At 40.4% G+C, this 21,445-nt stretch overlaps 2 protein-coding genes across 8 annotated transcripts in view; one reads left to right on the forward strand and one right to left on the reverse strand.

Annotated features, from left to right (window-relative positions):
• Nucleotides 1–2,163: 2,163 nt before the first annotated feature.
• ankrd49 (ankyrin repeat domain 49) lies at nt 2,164–13,799 on the reverse strand. 5 transcript variants are annotated; one of them, XM_069890811.1, is made up of 4 exons: nt 13,761–13,799; nt 10,588–10,709; nt 8,346–8,698; nt 2,164–3,528 (listed from the first exon to the last, which is right to left on the reverse strand). In XM_069890811.1, exons 3-4 carry the CDS (start codon nt 8,667–8,669, stop codon nt 3,064–3,066), a joined length of 789 nt encoding a protein of 262 aa, XP_069746912.1. In that variant the 5' UTR covers nt 8,670–8,698; nt 10,588–10,709; nt 13,761–13,799; the 3' UTR covers nt 2,164–3,063. The 5 variants fall into 5 exon arrangements, 4 of the variants coding, with proteins under 4 accessions (XP_069746912.1, XP_069746914.1, XP_069746915.1 ...); XM_069890813.1 differs by lacking the exon at nt 13,761–13,799 and adding an exon at nt 12,596–13,753; XM_069890814.1 differs by lacking the exon at nt 13,761–13,799 and adding an exon at nt 10,827–11,846.
• A 25-nt stretch (nt 13,800–13,824) lies between these two features.
• Nucleotides 13,825–21,445, forward strand: part of mre11a (MRE11 homolog A, double strand break repair nuclease) — a 90,492-nt gene continuing 82,871 nt past the window's right edge. For 2 of the 3 annotated variants that reach the window (XM_069890808.1, XM_069890809.1), the window contains exons 1-3: nt 13,825–14,063; nt 14,508–14,640; nt 19,003–19,163. In XM_069890808.1, coding sequence (XP_069746909.1) covers nt 14,044–14,063; nt 14,508–14,640; nt 19,003–19,163 — 314 coding nt within the window. In that variant the 5' untranslated portion in view covers nt 13,825–14,043. Of the gene's footprint in view, nt 14,064–14,507; nt 14,641–18,800; nt 18,897–19,002; nt 19,164–21,445 lie in introns of those variants that run through there. The other variant, XM_069890810.1, reaches the window with a different exon arrangement.

The following is a 21,445-nucleotide window of genomic DNA, read 5'->3' on the forward strand; positions in this document are numbered from 1 at the left end:
TCTGAACCTCTCAGCCTCCCAAATTAACTGGTGTTCATCCAGCTCGAATTTCCTTATGCAGGCTGTGAGGAGCTGCAACCAGATGCACTTCTCTGGAGAAGTGATGAGGAGATATTCCTGATTTCTCATATCCTGCAAGTGGAACATACCATCACCCTGAATGACATTCCCACTACTTGATTGTACAATAAGAAAGAGACCTTACCTAACCTCACTTTAATCTCCATTCACCATAGAGTCCCAAACCAAAGCCTCAACACTTCTCTCCCCCAGGGCCCCTGGTTCCCAGTCAGTTTCATGGTCAGTGAAACTTACCAACAGTTCCCAAGATCTAACTCCTTTGTATTTGTGGTTTTTTTCCTGCATAATTTACAGAATTCATTCAGGCTAGACTTCAAGACTTCATCTACTTTTCCTTAGGCTTTTAGGCTAGCACATAGAAGATAGGAGCAGGAGTAGGTCATTCGACCCTTCGAGCCTGCTCCGCCATTCAACGAGATCATGGCTGATCTTAAAGTTCAGTATCCCGTCCCCACCTTCTCTCCGTATACCCTTATACTGAAGAAATATATCTAATTCCCTCTTAAATATATTTAATGAATTAAATATATTTAATTCCCTCTTAAATATATTTAATGAACCTGCCTCTACTGCCCTCTGTGGCAGTGAATTCCACAGATTCACCACTCTCTGGGTAAAGAAATTCCTCCTCAAATCATGTACTAGAATTCTCTAGTAAGTGCAGGCATTCATAGATTGCTCTCTTGTGGTAGTATACCTTTCAAATATGATGCTAGCACCTGCTTGCACAGATATTTATCTACCTCTAGTCTCAAAGGCCAACTTTCCCCTTCTGGAAAATACTAGTGACCAACTTCATTTAGTTTCATTTGACCTTCCTACTGTAAGCATTCTGCCTCTCCTTGCACTTCATGGCAAAACCCATTCTTAAAGTCGTCAAGTCACCTTTTTTTTGTCATTCATACTGTGCATTGCATGTTAAAAAATGAAATGGTGTTTCTCCAGGACCACAGAGCAGATTTGCATGTTAAAGTATTAAGGCCTATACAATAGCAGCACTGTTCTGGAGCTGGACAAGTGTTATGTGCATTGTGCCTACAATGCTGACTCCTGCTGTTACAGCTGTCCAGTTGAATGCCAGCAGTTATAAGATTTTGCAGTAATTCAAAAGAATAGAACTTTTTGTAGTACTGCGCAGGAAATCTTCACAATGTTTTTCTGGGAACCTTGCATTAAAAGATCATAAAGTTTCTGAGAGTTTAATGAAAAAGTGTTTGGTAAAACTTAATGATGTATGAGTGGCAGTAAACAAGAGGAATCACCTCTGATTTTAATGCTTTTGGTCAAAATACCAAAATATCCAGATTAAAGTTTCTATTTTGGCAAAGAACAAAGTGCTGGAGAAACTCAGCTGTTTGATCAGCAGTTGTTGGGGGAAACAGAATTGTTGATGTCCCGGGCTGAAGCCCTTCATCCACCCTTTTGATCCGAGACAGTGACAAGTTATTTTTTCTGATGTGCTGTTCAACTTGCCAGGTTCCTCCAGCACATTTTTTTGGCTCCAGATTAAAGCAGTTGAAATCTCGTCTTCTTGTATCATAGCAAACAGGCTTGTGAGCAAATTGTTTCAGTACAGTAATGAACAATGCACCACTTATTCATAGAATTTTCTTTGGATATTAGAGACTCAAAGGGATAGGAAAAGGGCAGGCAAATGGCCTGAACTGAAAGATCAACCATGTTCTTAGTAAAAACACAAGGCTGGAGCAACTCAGCAGGTCAAACAGTGCTCTTTATATGGCAAAGATGAAAATACAAAACTGGCATTTTGGTCTTGAATCGTCCAAGGTATGAAAAATGTCAGCCAATCTTCTTAAAAAGACAAAGCTGTGATGATGGGGCAAATGGTTTTACTATTGTTGCTTTTTAAAAAATGTTATTAGATACAATGACTAAGAAATTCTTTCCCACACCACTGAAAGAAGTGCTGTGCATTTGAAAACAGACCTAATCTGCAGGAGAGCAAAATCACACCCATTTGTGAACCTCTTTCGTTAACATTGGAACATTTGATTAATGGCTTTCAACAACTATTTTGAAGAGTTGAGAAAATGATATGGCATAACAATGCAACAATAAATATTTGTCTCAAATGTAATTTTATTATATTCTCATGTCCAATGTATCTTATTAGGTATGCAATAAAAACAAACAATTTTTCTTATTACTTTACCAGGAAAAAGAGAAATTCCCAGCTGTCAACAATGTCAGAACATAGAAATTAAGATCAGTAAATCTGCAATGGCAACTTAATGTTTTGTAAAGCAGATGGAGGGTCTAATACCTCAGTATGAAGCCAAGGATTCAGATCAGAGTAATATTCAAGATAATATAAAGTATTGAGTTCATTTTCCTCCACTCTTTAGAGCAAAAAAAAATACTGAATGCAAAAAGGAATATTTACAGTTTTTCCACCAAGAATAATGACACGTTTTCAATAATAAGTAAAAATACCAAAATGTTAGAAAACTCAGCAAGTCTCACTGTGTCCATAAGGTAAAGATATATAACCAATGTTTTGGGCTTGAGCCCTTCTTCAAGGTATGAGCAAAAGATAGAGCAGGCATCTGAATAAAAAGGCTGGGGGAGAAAGGAAGAAAGAGCAGGGGAGGAGCACAGGCCAACAGGTGATAATTGGACATGGATAGGAGGACAGGAAAAGTGAGAACTGATCGGGGGAGGGTTGACTCTGTGCATTCACAGAGTCAGCAGAGAGGGAGTGAGAGAGAATGGGAGAGAAAGGGAAAAAGGCATAGGGAAAGGGGAGAGGTGGCTAACAGAAACAGGAGAAGTTGATATTAACATGTTTTTGAGAACTGATTAACAAAACCAATGTTTAGGTAAATTAAGTACCTGATTCTTTTTATATTAACAATGAAACAGTTTATAAATAGATATTTAACTTTAGAAGGTGTACCTAACTTCCACCCAATAAAAATGACCATAGGTTTGGTGTTTAGGCAACTACTACATAAAAGTAAATCATTTTGGTTCAGGTACTGAATTTGTGGAGTGTTCTGTAATTTCAAAGAGATAATAGTGAACATTCGTTCGACAAGCAATATCGTATGCTGTCTCACCCAAGTTATTTTTTAGATCTGATTTGATGTAGCGATTCATTAACAACAATTCAATGGCTTCCTTGGTGTCTTTACTTCCTGAAGCAAGATGTAATGCTGTATGCAGACCATTAGTCTGGGCATTGATGTCTGCATCATGCTGGAGAAGAAATGAAGCTATTTCTGCATTGTTCCACTTACAAGCACTGTGCAAAGGTGTCCAACCATCTATGGTACGAGCGTGCACATCTGCTCCTTGAGCTATCAGCTTGCGAACAATTGCAATATGACCACTGTAGGCAGCCCTATGGAGTGGTGTGTAGTGGTCCTCATCTTTAACATTAACAAGACCTGGGTCTTCTGAGAGAAGTCTACATACAATTGAAACCTACAGCATGAAAATAAGAAAAAGTCAATAATACAATTATTAATACACATGGATAAACTAGATAATAATGGCAACACGAGGGAGTGGTCCCTACAGAAGACCGAGAGGGGTGGAGAGGGGAAGATGTGCGGTGGGATTATGTTGTAGATGGCAGAAATTGTGGAAGATAATACGTTGGATGTAGAAGCTGGTTGGGTGGCTGGCAAGGACTAGGGAATCTTGAACTTGATGCAATTAGGAGTAGAGAGGGCCAGGGCAGCTGTGTGGGAAATAAAAGAGATGCTGGTCAGGGCTGAGTTGAATGCAGTAGAGGAGAAGCCATGCTTTTTGAAGACAGAGGACATCTCAGATGATCTGCAATGGAAGACCTCATCCTGGGAGTAGATGTGATGGAGACGGAATTTCGAGAAAGCAACAGAATCCTTACAGGGGATAGGGGTGAACATTGTCTATTAAAATATTAATTAAAAATGAAAATAGCAGGGGGAAACTGGGGGAAAAAAAAACAACAAAATCCTCCCACAATACAACTTTTACTCTATTGATAAGCCTGATTATTAATATTCATATCAAGAAATGCCTGGCAAAGGTTTCTGGACAACATTAAGACGCGAGAATCCTAATTTATATTTATTTGTATTGTTGTTCATAGTCTATAAAAACAATTAGATTACTTTAGTTAAGGGGTAGATGTACGATTAACTGTCAAAGTAAGAGCTGTTGTCACATACAAAATGAAATACCTTTCACAAATATCTTTACTGGAATAAATGGTGTTGCTGCCAGTCTCTCTTTTGTTTCTCATTCTCTTATTGTTAGGGGTGCTGGGCAATGCTCATGGCAACTCTGTTTGCCTTCTGACAAATAAAAGTTGAAGTATATCATATATATTACATTTTTGTGTATGATTACATGACAATAATAGGAACCTTAATCTTGAATGCTCTAATGAATGTCAGAAAATTTCTAGACTTCTATCATAGTCTACACTTGCTAAATATATGTGGGACTAGAACAAAGTCTCCGAAGTGGTTGATAATGAACCCTGGGGGGGGTCAATAAATGCCAGGAGATCAGGGGGTGGGGGTGGTCAATAAACAGTGGTTGTGGTCCAAAGCAGGGGCGTGTCTACAGAAAATAGCGCCAAAGGTAGGGTGGCTAACCTCTCGCGAGAGCTGGCCTTGGTGGTCGCCATGTTGTATTTGGTTTCTGGTTTTGGCCTCTTAATAAGTAGAGAGCAAAGGACTAATGGAGTGAAGGAGGTATGTGTCCAACACCTCCCCTACCCCAATCTGCCGCCACCCTCTTCCCCCCATCCAGTCTGGCGCCACCACCCTCTCTCCCTTCCCTCCCCACCCGGCGCCGCCAAACACCCAGGGATTCCATGCCTTGGGGTCAGGGGTCGATGAGGGATCAAGGATTCCATGAAGGAGTCAATGATCTAAAAAGTTTGGGGACCCCGGACTCTAAGATAAAAACCTTTTAATCTAGTGTTAATTATCATCAATCTATGCCTTTGGTGGCAGAGCGTGTAGCATCCCATGTCTTAAATCTAACTCCCTTCATTCTCCCCACTCATTCCACTGACCACTGCTTCAAACCCTGCTAAGTCTACACTATCCCCTCCGACCTTCCCCTCTCTGAAATTGAATACTCTCATCAGTAGAAACCTTGTCTTTGTCTCCTTTTGCCCACATCTCAACAACTTCTGCATTTGCCAGGTCTCCACCTTCTTTGTGCTTGCTTCTTCAACTAGGACTCTCCAGCCACCCACTGAGGACCCCTTTTCCCACCTTTAGCCTTCTTCCTCTCGGTCATCTTGTTCTGGCCTTCTGCCCATTCTGGACCTTTTCATTTCCATCTGCTGCCAAAACATTAAACATCTTGACTTCACCACTCCACTCAGCTATTTTAATCTTACACTCCTCAGAACACATTACCCGACAGGTAGATGGATGGGAGGGGTATGGAGGGCAATGGACTGGGTGCAGGTCATTGAGACTAGGCAGTTTGGTTTGTCACAGATTAGAAGGGCCAAAGGGCCTGTTTCTGTGCTGTAATGTTCTATGGTTATACAATTCTAGCTCCTAAGATTTACAAACCCAATTTCCCCAGTAGACCCACTGTTTTCATGTGTTCCTGCCCCACAAAACATCATACCTCGACCCCATTTTGTCCCCCTTGGTCCAGTCCCTTACCTGTTACATCTGGGATACATCACATGAATTATTTCAACAACCTTCAGTTCCTTGGGCTGGACCACCTCATTTTCACCATGGATATCAAGTCCCTTTACACTTCGATTCTCTATAAAGAAAGACTCCAGGCTCTCCATTGCCTTAATTACTGAGTAACCAGTTTCCCTCCACCACCATATTCCTCCTCTCAATAACTCCTCCTTCAGCTCATCCCATTTTTTTCCAAGTCCAAGGAGTAGTCATGGGTTCTCGCATGAGTCCCCACTATGCCTGCTATTTTTTGTTGGGTATGTGGAGTATTCCATGCTGCAAGCCTACACAAGTAAGGCTCCTCAATTCTTTGTCCACCTCATTGATGACTACATTGTTGCTGCCTCCTGCACCCATAATGAGCTGGTTAACATTATACACTTTGCTGCCAACTTTCACCTTGACCTCAACTTCACTTGGTCCATTTCCAGCAGCGCTCCCCCCTTTCTCAAACTCTGTCTCCTTCACAGGAGATAAACTATCTACACACATCTTCTATAAGCCTACTAACTCCCACAGTTCTACCTCTTTCCATCCTATCTCCTGTTAGCATTCTATTCCTTTCTCTCAATTCCTCATCTCCACTGGATCTGCTACCAGGATGAAGTCATCCAGTTTAGGACATCTGAGATGTCACATTTTAGAAAACGTGGCCACCCACTCTTCTGCCATTAACTCAGCCCTCACCTGCACTTATTCTATTTCCCATTCCAGCATTGGCCCCTACCCCTCCAAGATGTAACAAGAAGAGTGTTCCCCTTGTCCTCACCTACCAGCCCAACAGTTTCTGCATCCAACATATTTTCTTTCATAATATTCACCACCTACAATAGGATCCCACCACCAGACATACCTTCCCCTCTCTGTAGGGATCGTTCTCTCCGTGACACCCTCGTTCACCTATTTCCCCCCCCCCCCACAGTAATCACCCCCTTGGCACCTATTCCTGTAACCGCAAGAAGCACTACACTCGCACTTCCTCCCTCACTACTATTCTGGGCCCTAAACAAAACTTCACTTGTGACTCTGTAGGGATCAATTGTTGTATCTGGGCCTTCCAAAATGGATGCAGGCAAGAAAATTGTTTTGTTGAGCACCTTTGCTCTGTCTGCTGCAATAGCAAAGGACCTCTCACTGGCCAAATATTTTAATGCCACACACAACTGTCATACTGACATGCCTCATATACTGCCAAACTGAGCCCACCTACTAATTGGAGGAACATTCTCCAACAAAGACAGGTTCAATATCAATCTCTAATGTCCATGAACTCTCTTCCCCCTAGTGTCTCTCTTTCCCAGCTCCTGTCTTCTTTCCAGCTCTCCACCCCTTCCCTTCCTTCACCTATCATTCAACTACCCTTCTTAGCCTTTTCCCCTCTACCCTATTACTTCTTAGCTTCTTCCTTTGCTATCCTCATACCTGTATCCACCTATCTTACCTGTTAGTCTGTGCTGCTCTCCTTCCTCCCCTCCCCCTTTTATATTCAGGTGCCTACCTAATTTTCCAGATTCCTGACAAAGGGCTCAGGCCTTTCTTCCTATGAATGCTGCATGACGTGCTGAGTCTCTCCAGCATTTTTTTGTATTGTACTCAAGCCAAGCATCTACAGATTTATTGTTTAACTCTAGCATTTGAACAATGTTTTGGAAGATTTTAAAGAAAATCAATTTAAAAAAAAAAACAATATTTTTTTCTTGTTCTTTTAAAATATCCATTATTTCTGGTCCTTTTACCATTTACTTGTTTAATTTAATCATTATTTTCCTTCCAGTGCAGTACTTACTTTACAATCCTAGATTATTTGATTCATTTAATTTCCTAGCACCATTATCATATTGTACTCTTCAGCAATTTGGTGGAGAATATTTTTTGAGACCAAGGGTACAAAAAACAGCTTAAATAAAGACAAGTGGTTAATTGAATTGTTACTGCCAAAACCATTCTTGTAAATTAAGTTGAAAACCCACAGCAAGCATCTCTGGAAAGAAACATAGAAGACCCTTGAAACAGATTTAGCAAAGTTAAAAGCCAAGATATTCCTGCTAAGCATCAAAAGAATAATTTGCATACTGAGCCATTTAAAAACCAAATGGAATATAAACCATTGTTCCATCATGGAGAGGAGCAGAAATGAAATATATGTAAAGAACTGTTCTTCTAACTTAACCAGGGAATTAGTTTTAATGATACTGGAGATGCTACCTAACTCCTGCAGCCACCTGGGTTCAATCCTAATCTCTTTTGCTATCTTTGTGGTGTTTGCAGTTTCTCCACATGATCATATGGGTTTCCTTTTGATGCTCCAGTTTTCTCCAGCACCCCAAAGTCAAGATAATTAGACACTATCAATTGCCACAGGTGCAAGGTGGATCTGGGGAGAGTCAATAGGAACACGAGGAGAACGAAATGGGGTCAGAGTAGGATTAATGTAAATGGGCGCTTCATGATTAATGTTGATTTGAAAGGCTGAAGGGCCTGTTTCCATGGTGTAAAACTACACCAAGTGATTATTATTGAAATATTTGGATCCGATGATTCCAAATATTTCAAAAATGATGCACATGGACAATCCAGTCATGAACCTACCTGGTTTTTCTCTGATGCCCAAAGTAATAGATTTGCTGGGTCATTTTCCAACTCTTTCTCTTTCATTTTAAAATAAGCATCATTTTCAGCTTCTTCTTCATCATCAGACTCTGTCTGCCACATACTGTGCGTCCCCACAGGTATAAGATGCCCATGTGTCTCCAATAAATCAAGTTGATTGAAGTAGTTTGTGAGATGGGCAATTCCTTCACTGTTGCATGCTCCATTCTCATGTTCTTCAGGTATTTGATTTTCATCGGAAGAATTTGCAACCAGTGATACTTCTTTTTTCACCCTGGGGCTGTTTTTCACTTGCCCATTCATCTTCCTCTGAATTACCTAGATTTTCATTACTTGAAAGCACAAATTCAGATTCAACATTGTGGCTGAACAAGATACACTGTGAAGAAAGTTTAAAAAAAATACAATCTGCCCTGAGATTGTGCCAAATTCTATACAAACCAGTAAAATGTCTCATGGGAAGGATACTTAACCATTTTAAAGATGCTTATATATTGGAGAATACAACATATAATACAAAACGAAACTAGTTTTTTGTAAGTTGTGCTTAAAGATGATAGAAGTTGGTCAGGAGTGGAAATTACAACTTTTTAATGCATTCAAGATGGGTAAAATGGATTATGTATCAATATAATATGCATATAGCATGCAGTAGCTGGCATTTATAACAATAATGAATTCATACACTTAAAGACAATGTAAATATGCACCAAAATTATATGTATTAAATGACTCCAGTATGGAAGGAAATAATATAAAAGAAAGCTCAATGTTCCAAGCTTCCATTGCTATAGACGAGATAGAACAGGGGGGATGAAAGGGGGAGGAGTGGTATTACTCGTCAAGGTAAATATCATAGCTGTGCTCAGGCAGGACAGTCTATGGGGCTCATCTATGGAGGCAATATGGGTGAGATGTGGAACGGGAAAGGTATGATGACACTTATGTATTATAGACCACCAATAGTCAACGAGAATAGGAAACATAAACTTTTCATAGTAGGGGATTTTAATTTTTCCACATATTGACTGGGACATCCATACTGTAAAAGGGCTGGATGGCTTGGAGTTCATCAAATGTGTTCAAGAAAGTTTTCTAAATCAATATATAGAGGTACCACTTAGAGAGAATGGAATACTGGATCTTCTTTTAGGAAACAAGTCAGGACAAGTGACAGAAGTATGTGTCGGAGAACATTTTGAGTCCAGTGATCATAATGCCATTAGTTTCAGAATAGGATAGGTCTGGGCCTCGGACTGAGATTCTAAATTGGAGAAAGGCTAATTTTGAGGAAATGAGAAAGGATCTAGAAGTCTGAATTAGGATAAGTTGTTTTTGTTGGGTATAAGCCCGCCCTCTGCTGGACATCATGAAGCCCATGTCATGATGTCACCCTTCCATACATAGGAAACCTGAAAAGAGGCAACATTAAGCAAGATCCAAAACTTCATTCTTCATGGGAGGCCTGAATCTGAAGTCATCCCAGAGATCTAAAACCTTACCATGCACGTCGCCATGAACTAACAGTTGAAGAAGGATGTATACTATGGGGCACCCAATACAATTATTCCAGCCAAATGGCCAACTACCATGTTATCAGAACTGCACCACAACCATCCGGGAATAGTATGAATGAAGGCACTGGCCCAGATGTATGTCTGGTGGCCTTCCATACACAGAGACATTGAAATGACAGTAAGAGAATTCAAAATATGTCAGTCAATGCAGCCAAAATTGCCACAGATTTCCTATTGGGGTACAGAAATATGCCAAATTCTACCACAAAACACATCCCACCAGAACTAATGTTTGGCCGCAATCTGCGGATGAGGCTGTCCACAGTTCATCCAGATCTGGGTCTCAGATTGCAAAAACCAGCATTGCCACAAACCTCACCTAGAACATTGGAAGTGGGTGAGAGAGTTCTGGTACAAGATTATAGACAGTATAAAGACCCATGGGTGGTAGGAATAATCTTACAAAAATTGAGCCCATGCTCATACTCTGTTCTAGTGGGGTACAGATTGTGGAAGCGACACATTGACCAATTACAACCATTGACTGACACTAAAGTCCATGAACTGTCTCATGAACTGGAAGACGTTGAACCAGACCTGCTGTCGCCTTCCCCGACCATCCCACCTCTCAGGCTAAATGAGGTTGGGGGGGGGGGGGGGGGGAGGGCAGGCAGATATGGTCATGGAGCCGAGGAGTCCAGTACCTGAGATGCGCAGCCAGGAGGGCAGCGAAGACGGGCAATCGCCACCAAAGGTCAGCTAAGGTGGGCCAACCTGACCATCTACAGGTCCCGAGCAAAGACAGGCACAGCAAACCACGCCAAGGCTGTCCAAAAGAGAAAGAAGACCATCTGAACACTTAAAGGATTATGTGTCTTGATTATTATTAAATACATTCCCTTTTATAATTATAATTACTCATGAGATATATTCTAATTCTCACTTGTAGTCCTGGGCCCTACAGCCACTCCGGAGCTGAGCACAGGAGCAGGGTGTCTGGAGAACTGCAAACGCATTGCTTTTAACTGCCGTTACACCGGTGGTGACTGGATGCTGCCCCTCTCGCACTAAGGCTGGGCCAAAGCGGCCTGTCTGCAGAGCCATGAAGAGCAGCCTATACCTGAACTTCCTTTCTCAACATGGAATAATTCTGCCTGGCTTCAGTGTGAAACAGAACATGAAATTCTGACTCTGACTCTCCCCTTATTTTGCAAGAGTCCACTGCAGGTCATGTATTACACAAGGGGTCTCCCGGTGAAGATAAACAATGGGCAAGTCAGGTGCAGGTTTTTTTTTGTCCCCCCACTCCTCGCACATCTCTCCCCTTGTACTTTGCAGGATTAGAACATAAACGTTGCTGCCACTTTAGGTGAAATAAAGTCTTATCTGCGATGTTCTAAGGGTCACCAGCACCCCCTCTGAGATCTGGTTCACCTAAAGGTAGCACTTGCTGCTTTGGCACCTCACTGGGCCAGCATCTCATTGGGCTGCTCTAGCACCTTGCTCAATGTGGGATCAATGGGCAAAATGGTCATCTTCCTCACCCATAATCCCCCGCACAGCTGGAACCACTATGTTTCCCTGGTATTAGCAGAACAGTTCCAGAGCAAGGAGCCCGAGTTGCCCTAAAGCAGCTCACTGGAGTGGCCTGCTGAGGTGCCAGAGCAGCACTCTGGGCTCTCAAGTGAGCCCTGGCAGCTCTGGAATCCTGGGATGGAGATTCATTGTTGGGCTAGGGACTCGAATATTGGGAAGGCAATGCGAGGACAATGGTGCCTTTCCCCCCCCACCCTGTAAGTGGCATCCAGGGCATGTGCCCTAGATGCCATACCCTTGATATGCCTATGTATTTGGCATGTCACCAGCATCCCTTAATGACTTTGGCAGATGCATCATTGAAAGCATCTTATGAGGATGCATCATTGCACGGTATGGGCACTACACCATCCAAAACCACAAGAAACTGCAGAGGGCTGTGAATATGGCTCAAGTCATCAAACGTATCCCTCATATCCTTCTCCCCCCCCCCCCCCCCCACCCCACACACACTTCCACTGACTCTATCTATAACCCCTGCTGCCTTGGAAAAGCAAGCAACATGGACCATCCTCTTTCCCCACTCCCATCAGGAATGAAGATTCATGAGTATGAGATCATTATACCACAAGATTCAATGAGTTTCTATCCTGTTATTATCAGACTCATGAATGTACCCAAAAAGAGTAAAATTATGTTGTTTTGCTCTGTGGCAACTGATCTCTCCGCAAGTTAAAAATTAGCTTGTGTTCCTAGACCCTGTATATAAATCTGATGATAAATATCAGTATGGGATGAGATTTAGACTGAAAGGCGAGCCCCATCTTATCCTGACAACAAACGACCTGCCAAAAACTTTGATAACAATGTCACCACTGATTTAGTGGTGCTCGACTTCTCCAAAGCATTCAATGTCATTCCCCAACAAAGATTACTTAAGAAGCTCGACTACTACTGTATTCGCTCCAACACTAAAAGATGGATTTCCAAATTTTTGACGAAACGTCTCCTGCGGGTACGCATGAATGGAAAAAAAGGTCTGAATGGTGTCCAGTGTTAAGTGGTACAACCCAAGACACAGTGTTAGGCCCACATTTGTTTTTACTCTACATCAATGACATTCACGGAAAAGTCACAAGCACCACGAGACTATTCACAGATGACTGTTTGGTTTACCTTCCAATTAAGTCAGCTGATGATAAGGATGCTCTCCAAAAAGATCTTCAGAGCTTAGTCACAAAAAAATGTGCCATGCAGTTTAATCCTTCCAAATACAAAACTATGCATGTCACCAGGAACAGAAAACCAGACAAAATGTATTACAAAATCCTGGGTGTCACCCTTGATGAAACCAAACAGACCAAATACCTTGGCATCAAAATCTAGAACAACCTGCATTGGAATCATAAGGCAACAGGAGTCCTAAATTTTCTGAGACAAAACTTCCATCACTGTTTAACTTGTGTCAAGGAGAAATTGTACCTCAGCCTCGTCAGACTACATTTGGAATACGCAGTAGCTGCATGGGACTCATACACAAACAAAAGCTCTACTACCATCAAACGAGTCCAGAGACAGGCAGTCCGATTTGTCACCTATAAATATGTAAGAGAAGCGAGTGTTACAAAGCTCTTGGATTCATTAAAGTGGAGCTCTCTCCAAGACAGACACGAAGCACACTGCCTGATCTGTTTTTACAAAATGCTAAATTGCCATCTTGATATAGACTACCAATTCTACACCAAATCCAAACCTGCTAGGACCAGACAAGGGCACCTAATCCATCTTCCAAGACTGATGTGTACAATTCCTTCTTTCCCTGTACAATTAAAGCATGGAATAACCTTCACCCTACCGTACTCACACAACCAGACCCAATTAAATTGAAGACAGCCTTTCTTCAAAAATCTCCTCCTTAAACGCACCCTCCCTCTCCTCCAGTTTAAATTCCATATGGAATATTCTGGAGGATCAAGAACAACATTCAACGAACTTGAACAATTTTATTTTGAACTCTTTTGTATGAAAAAAAAAGTCTTATTTAACTTGGAACCAGAATTGGACGCTCTGGATAAAGGAAAAGGTAAAAGAGTAGTTATATCTGCATTTGACGTAGAAAAAGAGCTGATGTAGGGCACTATTGAATAGGGGAAGCAAAATGCTGCAGAAAGCTGTCTGGTGGTGGCATCAGGGAGGAACTGATGGCCAGCTGAATAAAGAGACTGATGCAAGGGAACATTAGGACAAGTTGAACACCGTCGTGGAAGAGGGTTGAAAACAAAAATGCAACTGGCAAATTTGAGGTGTCAGCCATTCGCCCGAATGACAGTTCATTACTCACTGCGCCCGCTCCCCATCCCTTCGCTTGGGTTTCCGGTTTGAACCGGAAGTTCAGGTCCAGGCGCAGTTGATCGTGAGTCTGGCGGTTCGTGTGCAGCAGTTTTACGAGTCCGGGCATTTCAACCCCTCGGATCTCAGAGCAGGCCAGGTGAGGCTGCAGTCGTTGCGGGCTGCGCCGTAGTTGGATGAAGCCTGTTGATGTGGACCAGCACATCATCCCAACCCCACGCCAGGTTTCCAAGCCGAAGTGAACCTGTGGAAGTCGAGCTGAACCGTCTGTGGAGATGAGTGCTGGAAACACCCCGTAAGTTATATACAAGGCCCGCTGAAGGAAGTTACTGGGTCCGAATGAGGTTTGATCAATATTTTTCCAAAATGGTAATGAATACTGTATAATCGCTCTAATACCTTCGGAAACAAACTCTCACCCTATTACAAATATTCCCTTTGAAATATCCATCCCTCCTGCCACCTTCTCTGAAATAAAATAAACTTTTTTTTACGTTCTTTCCAGATTCTCTCCCTTGAAATTGTAAATGTCTTTCTGTGCACTTTTTGAGCATTTGTAGCATTTTCTGTTTTAATTTCAGATTTCCGGTATCTGCAGTTTTATTATTTTCGAAAAAAATAACTTTTTGTGTACTGCATGCTGAATTGTTCTCAATAGCAGACGAGTTAAGTGAACTATTTAGTTAAAGTATCCTTGTTCTCAAATGTTAACTGTCTGAATGTTTAATAATTATTACAGAGATGAGAAGGACACGTTGAAAATTTTGATTGCAACTGACATTCATCTTGGTTATTTGGAAAAGGATGCCATCAGGGGAGGTGATACGCTTGTAACTTTTGATGAGATTTTAAGATGTGCACAAGATAATGCGGTGAGTTACCAATAGCAGCAGTAAAGTCGCAGATGTGTGGTTTGCTTTGATTCTTGCTCTATAAATGAATGCAATACTCTGTATAAAAAAAAATTATTTTATTGTGTTGCCATATTTCAATCTCACTGCTGCAGTCAGAGGTTTAACCGACTTCAAAGGACATCGCCGTGTCCAGGAAGAACAGACTGAGCTGTCTCATCAACTATCACTATGTCGCACTCACATCTACTGTGACAAAATGCTTTGAGAGGTTGGTCATGGCCAGAATTACACATAGTTAAGTAAAACTCTGGACCCATTGCAATTCAACCACCACAACAATTGCTCCATAGCAGATGCAATATCACTGGCTCTCCACTCAGCTCTGGATCATATAAACAATAGCAACTTGTACATACTTTTCATCAACTACAGTTCAGCTTTCAACACCATAATCCCCTCTATGCTGGTGAATATGTGGTTTGACCATGACCACTTTTTTGCATCGTCCTCTTGTTTCAGGGTGCCATAATGTTTGGAACATTTGACTTCACAGATGTTTGTGAGTACTCAGGTAGGTTTAATTGCTTCACTGGTGCAGGAATAAGAGAGCTTGGCTTACTTTGGAGTCTGTAGTTGCCATTTTTTTAAACGTGAGGACCAGAGTTGTGCCAATGAAAGTCAAATAAGCAAAAAACAAGAATAAAACAGAAGAGTCCTCACCCAAACTGTAGGATTTCCAAAATTAACAGTTGGGAATATCATTAAGAAAGAGCGTACTGGTGAGCTCAATAATCACAAATGGACTGATATTCCAAGGAAGATCTCCACTGCTGATGAAAGAAGAATTCACATAATGAAGAAAAATCCCCAAACATATGTCCAACTGCTCAGAAGCACTCTTCAGGAGGCCAGTGTGGATATGTCAATGACTACTGTCCACAGGAGATTTCTTGAATAGAAATTCGGAGGCTACGCTGCAAGATGCAAACCATGGCAAAGGTAGTATGCTTTGATTCTGGGCAGTTCCTTTACACCTCCACACTTTGCTTTTGCCATCACTGTGATACAGGTTAATCTTGGTCTCATTTGTCCCGAGACCTTTTTCCAGAACTTTGCAGCCTCTTAAATTCTGTGGGCAAACCATAACCTGGCCATCCTTTCCATGGCTAACTAGTGGCTTGCATCTTATAGTGTACCCTATGTATTTCTGTCCATGAAGTCTTGTTGTGAGCAGTGGTCATTGGCATATCCACACCTGCCTCCTGAAGAGTTTCTGATCTGTCAGACATACGTTTGGGGATTTTTCTTCATTATGCTGAGAATTCTGTCTTCAGCGGTGGAGGTCTTCTTTAGGATACCAGTCCTTCAGCAATTACTGAGCTCACCAGTACGCTCTTTCTTCTTAATTATGTTCCAAACTGTTGAGCTTGGTAATCCTGAAGTTTGGCTGATGTTTCTTACTGTTTTATTCTTGTTTTTCAGCCTCATAATGGCTTTTTTGACTTTCATTGGTATAACTCTGGTCCTTGTAGAAAAATGACAATTAAAAGCTTATAAGTAAGCTTAGCTCTCTTAAACCTGCATCAATGAAGCAATTAAACATATCTGAATAATCACAAATATCTGTGAAGTCAAATGTTCCAACCATCATGATGTCCTGAAATGAGGGGACAATGTATAAAAAGTGCTGTAATTTCAACATTGTCAAACCAAAATGTATGCAAATAACATTGAATAAACTCAGGGATGTGCTCTTTAATTATGTGATTTATTTGATTACAAATTTAAAACTATGGAGCATTGGGGCCAAATAGAGGAAAAAAATGCCTTTGTCCCAAACATTATGGAGGGAACTGTATAAAGGTGATGCCGCAAAACAATGGATTTTGAGACAATAAATTCTAATTCTACTTATGGTAAATTATACATGCAATTTTATATGTAAAATATGGATGAAATAATTGGATATTGGCTTTATCACCTGATGCCACTCTTACAGGAAAGTTGAAATGTACCAGAACTAAGCCATTCCATCCCCATTTGTGTGAATTTTTATTAAAAAAACAGAAACTAATCTCACTCTGCAGCATTAGGCCTATTGCTTGAAGGTCAGAATTCTTCATAAATATAAGATAAAACTTTATAAATGTGAGCAGAATTTCTGATTATATCATGCTTTCATGAGATCCAGACTATTATTACTCTTTGAATTTTCTCCCATATTCATTTTAATCATAATTCCAGTTTTGTCTCTGGAATTTTGATGTCTTTACTAAGGTATCTAAGTCCTCATTCGCTGTATCCCTTCACCATTGTATGCACCCATTAAGTCTCTCCTCGTTCTCCATTTATTTTAAAAAAATCCAATCTTACATAACATTTCCAGTTAGCCATATCTCTAAATCTGCACCTGCTCCAGTTTAGTCACATTTTTTTGCAGAACTACCGGTATATGCAACTTTGAAACTGTAATCAAACCGGGGTTGTGATTCAGCTGTAACAGTCTCTGCTCTTAGATTCAACTCTTCAAGCTAACAAAAGAAAGTAATTTTAACCACTTTATTAACCTGCCTCACTTCCTTTAAGGATCTGTTGTTGTGACAGAATTGTGTTATCAATCTTTAATTTTATATATTTTTTTTAGTATAGTTATTTTTGTGGGTTTGTGAACACAGGGACACACAGACACACAATTACACACTTAAAGAATCTTTTGAAATGGCAGCTGGCAGATCTCAGAGACCCTTTATCTCCTTAGTCATTGTTCTGCTGGAGAAGCCTGTTTGCTTGAAGAGACAGTGTGACTACTAATTCAAAGCTGTAAACAGTCACAAATGTCTTGTGACTGTTCTCCATTGAAAACTCAAAACAATGGGTGTACATGCACAGCCATTCTGCTGGCTGGTCTCGGCAAACAATTTGGAGTCCTATCCACTCATACCTTTAGAAGAGAAAACTTCAAAAGACAACAATGATGTCATGCCACATCGTTAAAGACATTTTCAGAGAACACGTTACTGAAACAGACGTTTTGAAGCCAGAAGAAGGTGCTTAACCATCCTATAAGTCAGACAGGATTGAAATGCAGTAGCAATCCTTTAGAGAAGGAAGGCTGCTTGTGTTCTCCTTATGAAAAGGAAGAACGCCATAAAAGTAGCTTTGAAAAAATTAGCCACTTCACCTGTCTCTTTGAAAAGAGGACAAATTCAATGTGACCATTTCTACATGGTCACTTCATGAAACCCGTGCCTGGGTTTGTGAAATTATTATGGAAGCAAAACGAGTTCTGAAATTTCCATGCAAGAAAGGAAATCATTCGTATGAAGAAACAATTCTTTGAAAACAACTCTACAAGAAATTCATGAGTTTTGAGAAGTCTGATGCCTCACACTTACTGCATATTGCTGTTGAACAGCAGTAAAGACTGAGTTTCAACACAAAATCTTTCTGAGAGTGAACTGTAATGGTTTGAGTTTTGTCCACACACACACACACACACACACACACACACACACACACACACACACACACACACACACACACACACACACTTGGGTTAAGTTAGAGTTAAGTAAAAAATGTTGTTAATAAAAAAAAATTGATTTTGAAAATACCATTGTCCTGGCAAATTCCTATTGCTGCTGGTCTAGTTCGTAACATGGCATCCATTCCAATCCCACCTCAACATAACTCACAATCCAGCCAAAGTGCATTTATCTTGCACTTCTCTGGATTAAATTCAATCTACTACTTTTCTGCACAGTTGACAAGATTGCCAAAATCTTCCAGCAGTCTAAAGCTTTTCACTGTCATCCAGATTGGTAAATTTTGTGTATTGTAAACTTTGCTGTCATGCTCTCGACATTTAGATTTAAATCACTGATAAATGTTACACTGTATACTGTACCTGGAAGAATCCTAGAAAGTGAATTTGCCATGATGCAGTACAAACAAGCTTTAATAACCTTCATGCTTAATTATACAGATACAACAAATTTTAATCTGCCAAAACTGGATGGTTGTAATGAGAAGCTATTTTGTTTTCTTTGATTGCTATCAGGGAATAATTGTTTATCCTCACAGGTATTGCTTTGAAATTAACTGTCAAATGCAGCTATGCAAACTTGGTTTTAAAATTCTACTCTGAAAATCCATAGATCCATACTCAGATGTTGAAATGGAAAATCACGTTGTCATGGCACAGTTTGGGAATTGGGGACAAAAAGTGATTGCCCTGTGCAACTGATGCATCTCTGTTATTTAACTGATTTTTAGTAAGATTTAACTTCATATTAGCTCTGAAAAAGTGGATTTTATTTGCTTTTGAGTGTGGTTGATAGAAGATTAAACAAAATTATTTTTTTAATTTCCTTCTCTTAGGTTGATTTTATACTCTTGGGTGGTGATCTGTTTCATGATAACAAACCTTCCCGAAAGACTTTACATACCTGTCTGGAGTTGATGAGGAAATACTGCATGGGTGACACTCCAATACAGTTTGAAATATTAAGTGACCAGTCAGTTAATTTTGGTTTTAGTAAGTAAGTACAATTTTAAATATGACTATTTACTACAGATTATTTTTATAATATTTAAAGTCCAGTAAACTCTCAGCAAAGGGATGATGGAGGGAGATTCTGAGTCACAAACAGAAAAACGTTGCTATTCAATGAACGTTTTAAATATGCATGATAATTTTATTACTTAATTGAATCTCAAATTTCAGGAGATGGAATGAATGAGTTTGTTTGAAATAGGAAACAAAACTTGCATGAATACTATTGTTTTTCATAGCCATGGATCTTTATTATAGCATCCTGCAGTCAATTAATTTTGATGCATAGCCAAATAATATAGAATATTCAATATCTTTGCATACAATAAGGTCCCATGGTGCAATAATTCTTTAAAAAAAAATTATACCTACAACATGGTAACAGGCCTTTCTGATCCACAAACCTGTGCTGCCCAAATACCCCTGTACGCATTTGGAAGGTAGGAAGAAACTGAGCACCGAAAGGAAACCTATGCAGACATTGGGAGAGCGTACAAATTCCTTACAGACAAAACTAGATTTGAACTCAGGTTGCTGGTGCTATAGTACTGTTGCACTAGCCACTAAGGTAACCATGCCACTCTAATGACAAGGAAATCTGTTTTGCGATGTTGATAGAACCATAGAACACAACACAAAAACAGGCCAAATTATTTATTATGCCCAGTCCCATCAACTTGCACCTGCATCATAGCCCTTCATACATATATCTGTCTAAACTTTTAAATGTTGAAATAGACCCTTTCATGGCAGCTCATTCCGCACTCTTTTCACCCTTAACTCGTGCAATCTAGTTGTTGTTTCACACAACCTCAATGGAAATAGCTAGTTTGCATTGACCCTATTTCTAACCCTCATAATTTTGTAGACCTCTATCAATCCTCCACTCGTTCTCCAGGGAATGAGGTCCTCACCTATTCAACCTTTCCCTGTAACTCAGTTATTCAAGTTCCAGCAACATCCTTGTAAATATTCTCTATATTCTTTCAAACTTGTTGATATGTTTCCTCAAGGAAGGTGACCAAAACTGCAGACAATACCCCATATTTGGCCTCAGCAATTGCTTGTACAACTTCAACCTAAACAACCCAACTCCTACACTCGATACTTTGATTTATGTAGAGTTTGTAGCCTAACGTGCACAAAAGCTTTCATTACAACCCTATCTTCCTGTGACACTTCTTTCAATGAATTGTTATCTGTATTCCAAGATCCTTCTGTTTTACATTTTGCAATTCCTCACCATTTACCATGCAAGTCCTACAATAATTCATCCTCCCAAAGAGTAACACCCCATGCATTAAATTAAATCTGCCATTTTACAGCATTTGTTTGGAGCTGGTCTAGATCCCACGAAGTGGATTGAAAGCCTTCCTCGCTGTCCACCACAACTTCAAACTTAGTATCTTACAAATTTGCTGATCCAATTTACTTGCCTAATTAGAATTTATTGTCATTATGAAATTTGTTGTTTTTCTTTACAGGTGAAAATATTGCTATAGATCACATTTTTAATAAATAAATAATTTCAAATTGAAGAGAAAGTGAAGTAGTGTTCTGTGGTTCATTGTCTATTCAGAAATGTGATGGCAGAGGGGAATAAGCTGTTTTTGTAATACTGGATGTTCATCAGGGTTCTGTACCTCCTTCCCGATAGTAGTAATGTTAACAGGGCATGGCCTGAGTGGTGAGGGTCCTTGAGGATAGAGGCAGCTTTCTTGTTGATGTCTTCGATGGAGTGAAGACTGATGCCCATGATGCTTCTGGCTGAGTTTGCAACTGTAGTCTTTTCTTGGCACCTCCATACCAGACAGTGATGCAACCAGTGAGAATGCTCTCCACAGTACACATGGAGAAATTTGCAAGAGTCTTTGGTGATGTGCCAAATCTCCTCAAACTCCTCACAAAGTATAACTGCTGGCACACTTTCTTTGTGATTGCATTGACATAGAGGCTCCAAGACATCTTACAGGGATGTTGATACCCAGGAATTTGAAGTTCTTTTATCTTTCCACTGCTGACCCCTCAATGAGGACTGGCTCGTGTTCTCCTGGTTTTCCCCTTCCTGAATTACACAAATCTTTTCCTTAGTTTTGCTAAAGTTGAATGACACCAATCTATCTCCCTTCTGTATGCTTCCTCAATGCCATCTGCTTCTGCCAACGACCGTGGTGTCATCGGCAAATTTGTAGATGGCATTTGAATTTTGCCTAGCCACACACTCATAGGGCTAAGAACACATCCTTGAGATGCACCTGTGTTGATTGT

This window comes from Narcine bancroftii, chromosome 7 (assembly GCF_036971445.1).
Source record: "Narcine bancroftii isolate sNarBan1 chromosome 7, sNarBan1.hap1, whole genome shotgun sequence".
Classification (NCBI taxonomy): domain Eukaryota; kingdom Metazoa; phylum Chordata; class Chondrichthyes; order Torpediniformes; family Narcinidae; genus Narcine; species Narcine bancroftii.